A 10,906-nucleotide genomic window follows, 5' to 3' on the forward strand; every position below is an offset into this window, starting at 1 on the left:
TTTGAACTGTTTTCATGGCAATTCATGTTAAAGCATTTATTTCATGGAAAATAGATAGTATTTGTTCTAATTTCACAATAGTTCAGGTCAACCATGAGTAACCCATCCTTATACCCTACATCGGTCCTACTACTTAACGCGCGGACACGCGAGGGAGTGTCCGGGCACGCGCGGAAGCTAACAGGGGAATACCTAACGCGCGGGGCAGCGGCAGCAATCCTTGTACTGTATAATATTTGTTTATGCTCAAACACTGAGCGTAAAATCTGTATTAGAAGCCGCATCCCTAATAGTAGTCACACATATTGTTTTTGAATAATTAAGAACCAAAAATTCATCATCTCTCATATGTGTAGGTCCTCTAATAGAAGCTGCATCCCCTCTATTGCATTGTACCATTTTAATAGAAGCCGCGGTTTGTAATACAGATTTTACATGTTACATTTATAAAAAAAAATGTTGAGATATTACATTTTTACCATAGGAACCAATCTCAATTTTAAATTTCAAAAAATAGTGACAATACTTTTTTTTATCAGGATTTTGTGAGCAACAGCATATAAATGGAAGCCGTATGGCAAAAGTCAAAGAAATCTGGCAATTAGTTTTAATGGTAGCCAACTTACTCTAATTACTTGTATTGTCATTTATTCTGAAACAGTGTCTATACTCGTAAAATTGCTTTCAGCATTTTAAGAGATATTATATATGTTGCATTCTTCCTTTTATGGCTTTTCATGTCTGTCTCTTGTTTTGTTGTCTGTGTGGGCTGCAAATCATGGAAAAGTAATGTGTTGAGGCTTCAGATTACTATATGTGGGTGTCACAGAAACACAGATTGTAAGGATGCTTGATCTTAATAGACAATTTACCTGTGTACCATTTGTGACTTGTTGTGCCTTTGATTCCCTACAGATGGATTCAGACTGCAGATGTCGCTGACATCTTTATGCATCTTTTTTATTCTTTTTTTTCGTATCGGTCATCAGGTGCCAAGTGGTGCACCGAATCTCGAACATATGTTTTTATATACAAGATATTCATTCATAATAGACAAGTTTTGGGTTTTGCTGTCACCTTCGACACTGCTCTGGTGTAAAAACATTCAAATTTCAACTGCGTAGGGGATTTGCTTTTGTGTCATTAATGTTCAATAGCTCATCAGAACACTGAGAACCAGGAAAACCAGCAAATACATCGTGAGAGCTAGAAATCGCCCCCCATTTCTTTCACTAAAACTGACTGAGGGCACTATAACTCAAAACTTGTCTATTGAGAATAATTTTGAATGCTCATTATTAGCATTCTCTTCCCTCCACCAGTAACTGAAAAATTCAAAATCTAGTTAGTGTGATACAATAAAATAAAGTAAAAAAATATGTATTGTTTAAAAGAAAAGCAGGAATGTTTATAAGCAGACGTTGTCTAACTATGCCATTTCTACCTGCCAAACTCTACATCTACCAGTATATATAATTAGAAATTGAATGATTTTTAGGAGGCTCAAGCAAACTGAACATTATGTCACGCTCATTATACTATCATTATTATGGGTTCATGCCATTAAGATACAAAAAATGAAAAAAAAAATCAGGTCGCCAGACAATTTTTTTTTTTTTTTAGATACAAGAGTCAGACATGTCATGGAAAAATTGGCTTCATTGCTTATAATTTTGTTCGATGACATCAGATGAAGTAATTGTGCTGTAAATTGCTCCATTTCACTGCTCCAAATGTTCTTAATTTGATTATTTCATGAAGACAGAATTTTGCAAAACGCTGCTACACAATTTCACTGATTCATGAAATTTGTGAAAATCGGTTTACCAGCATGTTAATTATTGATAAGAATCTTAATTTTGTTAAAAGACTTAAAAACAATTTACAAACTATTTACTCATCAGCCTCATTATATACAGTTGGAAGTTTCCTCAAACTGACTTTGAAGTAGTTATCAGCCTTTGAACCCTACATGTCTGGGGTTGAACTCATGAAGCCATTTTTTCGTAGAATTATACAACATCACATAAAGATACTAACATGAGAGTTCTTAGACCAGTAATTGTGTTATTAGGTTTGTAAGTGGTGAGATGCCAAGGAAGAACTTTGTTACGCAAGTATTTAGCACTTCTGTTGTATTTAAGGTGTTCTTGTACTACCAACCTACCAGTTGAACCCTTGTCTGAAAGAAAATAAAAGCATGTACTGCAGTAGCACTGGTGAACATAGATTGGAATCATTTTAAACCTGTAAAGGGCACACTGACCTGAATTGTTATCTAAAACCAAGACTTTAATCTTATCAGCTTTGAGGATACTGGTAATTAGTTTTTCTCTGTTTGTGGTAGATTTTAGCTTTCAATAAACCACCTGCTATAAATACATAATATCATCAATAAATATAATCAATGAATGTGGTCATCAGAAATAAAATTTAGGAGTATTATATAGGGGACTTTTTGCATACTAGTACATTTATCTGTGTAGATGATCCAGCAATTGTTTTCATTTGATATGTTCTATTGTTTGCATTGCTCTCAATGTATACAAAGAAAGTAAAGGGGTCAAATGCCGTTTAGTACCTGTTCGGACAGACATATAGAAGGACCACTGTTCATCCTCACATGTATCTTGGATATTCCTGGGACGGTCATGTTCATACTTCTTTGGAGACATACACTGTATGCATGTTTCTCTGTTTCATGATTCAATTTAAGATGACCCAATTAAGATGAAACCAGATCTTTTTTAGATGAATTTCATTCAAACTTGGTACATGTCATACAAGTTCATCGGTCATAATATGACCTTAGTGCAAACCATTTTCTTTTCACATAGGATTCAAAATGGCCCACTGACGGACATTTTGTATTAATGAATGCCGTTTTAGAGGCACTCAAAATGTAGTCTTTGACATTTAGCCTTGACTATTTGCCACCAAACATTATCATGTTGCACATATACAGGTTCTGATTTAAAATAGTTGGCGCATTTTAGTTTTTTTACTATTGAACAACAAGGACACTGCTGACACATTGACATTTGTTGTTAATACGATGATTTGTGTTAGTTGTTACTTCTTCAAACTTGGTCATATTATAGATCTGTACAAGATCTTGTCCCAGTTATTAGCTATTTCATTGTACATGTGCTAAGAGACCATTTCTAATATTTGTTTGGAATTATTATTACTGTATTTGCTCTATTAGTAGGGTATATGCTTACATAAATTACAGAGCTCATAATATTTTAATGAGTCAGTTTACAACAACTTTGCCAATTTTTGCTGCAGCACAACTAAATCAAATTAGAAACCTTGTTTGCTTTCTTCGAAGTAGCAAAATTTACTTCAAATTTACTCATTTACATGTACGTATCTAGAAGGGTGCATATTAATCAGCTCTCTTGGTTTGATTGATTTTATACTGCATTATGTAGACACATATGTGCATACATCGCTAATATGTAGGTGTCAGAACCTGTACATTTCAGCAAAATTAATTATCAGTGTATGTACAAGTAGATTGATTTAAGCTCACCATGCTGCGTCTTTTCCATAGAAACTGTGTTACTGAAAAATATCTCTATGCCTGATGTTTTTTACTCCCATGTGCGAAGCACAAAATGGGAGTCTTTGCAGTTAGTTTGTCTGTGTATGTGTATGTGTATGTGTGTCCGTCTGTTCCACCGATATCTCAAGAACCATACATCAGTTTTTGATGAAACTTGGTGCATAGATGCTCTGGCCAATGCGCAGATTTGATTAGGTTTTGGTGAAATTCCATGCATATTAATTACCTAATTTGCATGATAATGAGCTAATTTTTAGCTGTTCCATTACTGTTTCATTGATATCTGAAGAACCACTCATTGGATTTTGATGAAACTTGCTATATAGATGCTCTGAACTTGTGCGCAGATTTGATTAGTTTTTGGTAAAAATCCATGCATATTAATTACTTAATTTGCATGATAATTAGCTAATTTTTAGCTGTTCCCTGACTGTTCCACTGATATCTAAATAACCACTCATTGGATTTTGATGAAACTTGGTACATAGATGCTCTGAACTAATGCTCGGTTTTGATTAGTTTTTGGTAAAAATTACCTAATTACTAATTACCTAATTTGCATAATGATTAATGAATTTTCGGTTTTTCCACTGATCAAGTTCTAATCATCACATTTCAATGAAACTTTGTACATAGATGTCATAGGACACTGCACAGACCTGATAGTTTTTATGGTAATATCAGTGCATATTAATTACCTAATTTGCATAATTAATTAATTTCCAGCTTTTGATGTTTCAAGTAGTAAGCGTTACATTTCAATGAAACTTGGTACATAGATACTCAAGGACTATGCAGAGATTAATTTTTTTGGGATAAATATTTGTACATATTAATCACCTAATTTGCATAATTAGTTAATTTTCAGCTTTTTCACAGATATCTCAAGTACTAATCATCACGTTTCAATGAAACTTGGTACATATTTCTTTTAGGACTATCCAAAGACCTGATTAGTTTTAGGATAAATAATTGGGCATATTAATTACCTAATTTGCATAATTAACTAATTTTCAGCTTTCACACTGATTTCTCAAGTACTAATCATCACATTTCAACGAAACTTTGTACATGGATGCTGTAGGACAATAGACTGAATAATTGTGGGTTAAAATCTGTACATATTAATTACTAATTTGCATAATTAACCACTTTTAAGCTATCACACTGATATCTAAAGTACTAATTATTTCATTTCAATGAAACTTGGTGCAAAGATGCTCTAGGACAATGTACAAACCGGATTAGTTTGGGGTTAAAATCCATTTATTTTAATTCCCTAATTAGCATAATAATTCATAATTTTTTTTGGTTTCAATCACATTTCAATAAAACTTGGTATATAGATAGTCTGTTACATTGCGCAGACCTCATTAGTTTTACACTCAAATCTGTTCATATTAATTTTCTGATTTGCATTATTAGTTTTCAGCTTTTCCATCACTATCTCAATCAAGTACAAGTAATTTTGAATTATATTTAATGTGTCTTCAATACTCTCAGCACATGGGAGTTCTTTCTAAGCTTTCTTTGATTGTTAAAAGTAATAAAATAGTTTGTGTAATTAGATTTATTTACAGTTTCGCTTTTATTTTTTTTTAATTCAGATTGATGCAAAATAATGAAAATGGAGGATTGTTCCATCCCTGCTTGTCCTTTCCAATTGAGAGAAACAACTCTAGTTGTTATGTCAACTGAATAAAGATGTGATCCTTAATACCAAGTGTAGTTTGTGCATAGTGGTCCAACCTGCTCCTTTATTGTCATATAACTTGTGGAATCTCTTAGAACATGCTTTAGTGTACAAATATGAAAATCATTGAGTTATATCAACTAGTAGTGCTTGCATTACTTCTATTCATTTAGCATCCCTCTCCTGCCAAGTTATCATTCAGTTTAGTACTTCAGATCAAAGGGTGGAGTGGCGGTGGTGGCGGCGGCGGCGGCAGGATTGGGATAGCGGCGCTTCATATTGCACATGCTTTGTTATACTATGATTGATTAGTGGCACTGATCGATGTCAGTGACTTTCCTCATGTAACATGTAGGCTGAGTTGTTTTCAGTATAACTCAATCAGGGTGTTGAGAACCAACATTTTTCCACTGGTTGTAAAACGTGCGTCTTTGTCACAGACACATACTTGCAAATAATTTGTAAAAAGCATATTTATAATTAAATTTCGACAAAATATGAAATTTAAATTTTTGTGAGTGGCTTCACTCTACAGGTACCCTAATACAAGAGTTGAATTATTATTATAGTTAAAGATTAATCTAACAAAAAACATTTGTATTACAAAAATTGAAAAAAGTTTTCAAAGATTTGGTGATACAAATCGCAAGACCTCAAAAGTGGTCAGCTATATAATAATATATTCTACAAGTAAACATTCTGCAAACGTTATTTTTTCCTTTTGCCATAATTCTGTTATTTTACTTCATTTTGCATTTATTTTGTGCGATGCCCCCTTACAAATGATTGCATTGGGATGGCACTAAAAAGTGATTTTTAGTTTCATGGTGTAGTAGATGTCGCTAGAACATCTTGATTAAATATCCAACATCTTGATTAAATATCCAACTTCAATATGAGTTGGCATTGCAGAGGCGTAATTTAGTACTTCTTCGTAAGCCCTTTTAATCCACTAGACTTTTATTATTTTTCTTATGTTTGTTCGATGACCTTGACACTGATATCTTTAGGAGAAAGGTATTCGTCATTCTATGCTAAGTCTTATTTTGTACTCGCAGTGAATAAAGTGATGTTTAATACTGAATTTCTTGACGCTGTTGATGTTAGTTCTTAAAAAAATCAAACAGTTTGTTAACCTTTCTTGTATTTACAGAGTTCATGCTCATGTTAACTTCTAAATTGAAGGAAACCAGATTACTTCCAGCACACCGCATTGTCTTTTGAAATGAACCCATGCATATTGAATCTTGTTTCGCTGATACCTCATCTGAATCAGATAAGACCATTTACCTACCATGTGACAAGTGCAATTTTTGATTAGTTTTTCCAATTACTTGCATTTCAATCGAATCACTTTGTAAAATAACTCCTAATCAGATCATTTTGAGATATTTCCCACAATGAATTCATACAATAATATGTCATAAAAGAAATAACCATGCATATTAATTACCTATTACTGTCTTGCTTAATCTGTACACATATGTGATTCTGACCTATAGTGCTTGATGAACTATCGATTTGATTTATGTACAGTGTCTGCCCTAATGCTTAAGATAACAGATGTAAGCTTATATTGAACGTATATATATATATAGTGGTTACCAAGCTGTGTTCTCTCATTTAAGAAAAACACATCACATCTGTTTTTCTGGTTGTGGAATCTCAATATAACTTACATGCGAGTGCTTTCTAAATCAGCGTGAAAAATTAAATTATGTTGAGGCATACACGAATGCATGGTCTATTTGTATTACTGTTATACAATTCTACATTTTAAGATGGCATAGTATGGTGTATATCATACTGGGTTGAATTCGATATGTGTGCACACTAATTTGAATAATATAATAGACAGCCAGGTACAAATGTGTAGAATTGTGCTTTAACAACTTTGACAGTACGGTAACCTTGACTGGGCTGACGTAATTTTTTTTAGCAAATCAACTAAATAACATTTTGAGATTATTTGAAAATAAATATCTCATTTCAAGATAATAAAAACAAAATTTACTTGACTGGGGTAATGTTTATCCAGCAAATCCACTAAATAACATTTAGAGATTATTCGAAAATAAATATTGGATCATTTCAAGATAACTTAAACAACGCTGACTTGGCTGAGGTAATGTTTATCCAGCAAATCAACTAAATAACATTTGGACATTATTCGAAAACGAATATTGGATTATTTGAAGATAATCTAAACAAAGCTGACTTGGCTCAGATAATATTTATCCAGCAAATCAACTAAATCATATTTGGACATTATTCGAAAACAAATATTGGATCATTTGAAGATAATCTAAACAAAGGTGACTTGGTTTTTTAACGAATCATGCACTACATTGTTTACCAGCTATATAAATGACATTTCTACAGATTATTTCGATACATTATTTGCAATTGTCACGTATTTCGGTTTTTGAATATTGACTTACAACAAGCAAATGATCAGTTGGTACACGTAATTGAGTAGTGTAGGAATAATAAGCAATATTGAATATTTCGGTTTACACATACTGCAGTTTATACTACGGGAGATGTTTTTGTTAGAGGGTCAAATGTGAGAATGTTGTATCTACTACATATATAGGGTCATGTATTAATAACATACTTAATTGAAAACCCTTTATATGCAAGGTTAATAGAACGATAGGGTCAAAGACAGGGAAAGTTTAAACATATCTTTTCTTTATTGAGTAGTTTCATTTAGTTATCAGCAGTAATTTATTGTTTACTATAAATTCTCGCTTTGTTTATAATCAAGATTTAGTGCTCAATGTCCAAACGTTATCAGGAACTGGCTCAACTAGTGGTCACACAATTGTCTAGCCTCCTTGTTTATATTCTTAATCCCAATTTATGTAGGATTGTTGTATTTATGGGAAATAAAGAACTGAACCAATCTTGGACACAATAACCAAGGAAACAACAAGTGGGCATGGGCAATGCGATCATGACATCGCTTCATGTATACCCTGGGGTCCTTGTATCTTTCTTTCTTTATTATTATTATTACTATTACTACTATTATTTTTATTATCACAACTTTATTTAACGACGGTGACACAGTAATCTGTATCCGAAGCTCTCTCGTACTGTAGATTGTTTTGTGTTCTTTGGCTTGTAATTCTTCGTGTGCGACTTTTGTTAATATATCTGTAGTTGAATATATGTATTTCCACTTTAGTGTCTCTTTGAACCGAACTCGGCACGTAATCAGCTTTACAGCTTAGTGATCGTGAATTCAATAATAGTATTTACTCAGAAGTTCACAGATAAATTCACAAATCCGGAACTTAGTAATATTAGAATGAGAATATGCATCACGAGACACCGTATTAATAATGTATACATAGCCTATTTTAAGTGTACACCTGTATAAGCTTACGAACTCGATTGTTTTGTGTTCTGGGACTGACTTGTGCTAGTTGTACGTGCGTTAGATTATCCTTGACATTTCATTTTCAATATCTTGTACTCTTGTATTTGTCATGATATATCGTTGCCTTGGGTATGTTCTTATGTTGCATTTGTAAGTCGGTGTATACGTTAGAGTTATCGGCGGACTGTTTACGAATGTCTTTGCTGCTCATGGTATAATTGGTCTTGTAAATCACACTGGCTGTTATACATAACACTGATCTTGATAAGTTTCCAGGATCGAAACTAGTTGAATCCAAGGCATATACACGACTGTAACCTCACTGGTATCTTTGAAACTCAGACCGTATATTCCCTTTGCCCTTTGTGTGATCCCAATATAGTTGGAGTAAAATATCAATCAACTTAATGTAATTGGCAATACATCCTTGGAGGGGTTACTCCTTCACATTACGCCCTCAATTGCTGCATTACGTCATTCCCGTCGCCTCAGTCCACTTTCTAATCAATGCCATTTAGATAAGTATTTCCGTTCCAATAGGTTTCGACGATTCAGTAAGTTATTACTTGGATTGTGAATTGACGCACGAAATAAAATGTTTGATGAGTTATTTTTCTTTCTTTCTGGAATTAACTAAGGTCAAGGGTCGAAACCAATTAATAACTGCCTGTGGCAACAAGAGAACAACCCAACGCCACTGTACAACTGGGCATTGTGGGCGGTTGTATGACACAAACATGTGACGTTTAGCGTCATCGCATATGTGCTTGATTCAGCTACACTTGTTCTCAATAGTCTGCAGATGGTTTTGAAATGTCTAATTATTGTCGGAGATTAGACCAGAACGTTATAATATACCAGTTTAAATGCCTTATTTATATTTTGTGTGTCCTGATAAACCCTGTCAATCCAACATAGAGCGAACACACTTTTTATGATGAGAGTAGTTTTAGAGGTTTTGAAAAATAGAATAGTTAAAGGGCGGTGGTCGTCGTGCCGCGTCCTGTTCGATATGGGACTCATAGTGACGTATACAACGCGTGTGAAATACATTGTTTATTTACATGAAATTCGATACCGCGCAGCGCGACGACCACCGCTGTTTAACTAAATCCCTCTCGCCCGTACGCTCTTTCGCAATCCGGTCTGGAAAATAATTGATTTTTTGTGTGTGGATGATTACTTCTACGTCAGAGTGACTCGTGTTGTTGTTGGTTCTTGTACCTTTTCCCCATCATTTATCATTGCGATTCATTGAATTGTCGCCCAGGGGACGGACTGGCGCTTTATTGAAATTATGTGGCGGTGAAACATTGTGATTTGACTGCTACGTAGAATATTTGAAAGGCAAATCAATGTCTGATAGCAAAACTCACCCTGCATATGTCTTCACACCAAGACTCTACAGGTAGTGTGACGATGTAATCTTTTCTGTTCAACATTAACAAATATTTGACATGTTCTCCACCTGCGCTGACATCAGTGTTATTATTTGCTCACATGAATGAATCACTGACAATGTTTATTATTTAAGTCATAATTTCATTAAACAATGACAACAAGAAAACAGACATGAATGTAACAAGTCAATCCATTATTTTAGAATCTTTCTTAAGTTTATCTATGAAAGCTTCAATCTCTTGCTGGGTAAACGCGTCACTTGCTCACACTGTGAAGTGGGTTCGTCATGGTTCTGAATACCTGGGAGAAAATTTGCAGAATATAATAAGTGGAATATAATAAGTGGAATATAATATAATATAATATAATATAATATAATATAATATAATATAATATAATATAATGAGGTTGGTTGTTAAACATATCTACAACAAATCACATTATTTCAGTTATTTACAATAATAAACTAGACTTGGCAGAGAAACTCATCAAAGTATGTAACAATATATATATTTTAGAATGTCACAATATTTGTTTTTGCGCTCTGCAATTATGCACATGAACCGTCACTTTCTTGCGAATCCGTTTCCCAGATCGTTAGGCGTTTGCACAAGAGCCCCGTATTCATAGATATCAATACCATCTCGATGTGTTTGACAACATTTGGCTTCCAATGACCACGGCTTTATTTTTTTTTCAATAATACATTATCGTGGCGACCATTTTGTCAAGTTTTAACGCTGTTGACATTAGTTCAAGTTATTATAGATAGATATTCCGCCACCTTTCACAACTAAAGTTTATCCGAGAAGCCGTGACGCATCGGGTATAATGTATTTCTAATAACACGACG

The 10,906-nt window shown here is 33.7% G+C and overlaps 1 protein-coding gene across 9 annotated transcripts in view; it reads left to right on the plus strand.

Annotated features, from left to right (window-relative positions):
• The window catches only part of LOC100370101 (COP9 signalosome complex subunit 1-like), a 49,866-nt gene that overhangs the window by 34,578 nt on the left and 4,382 nt on the right, over positions 1-10,906 (plus strand). For 4 of the 9 annotated variants that reach the window (XR_014930092.1, XM_085502305.1, XM_085502303.1 and 1 more), the window contains one exon: positions 5,179-7,000. The exons of the other annotated variants lie outside the window; for them this stretch is intronic. Coding sequence is in view for 2 of the 4 variants with exons in the window: in XM_085502306.1 (XP_085358432.1) it covers positions 5,179-5,193 (15 nt within the window). In the remaining 2 variants the exon portion in view is untranslated. Of the gene's footprint in view, positions 1-5,178; positions 7,001-10,906 lie in introns of those variants that run through there. 9 annotated transcript variants of the gene reach the window in all.

This window comes from Saccoglossus kowalevskii, chromosome 8 (genome assembly GCF_978046115.1).
Source record: "Saccoglossus kowalevskii chromosome 8, keSacKowa6.1, whole genome shotgun sequence".
In the NCBI taxonomy this organism is placed as follows: Eukaryota; Metazoa; Hemichordata; class Enteropneusta; family Harrimaniidae; genus Saccoglossus; species Saccoglossus kowalevskii.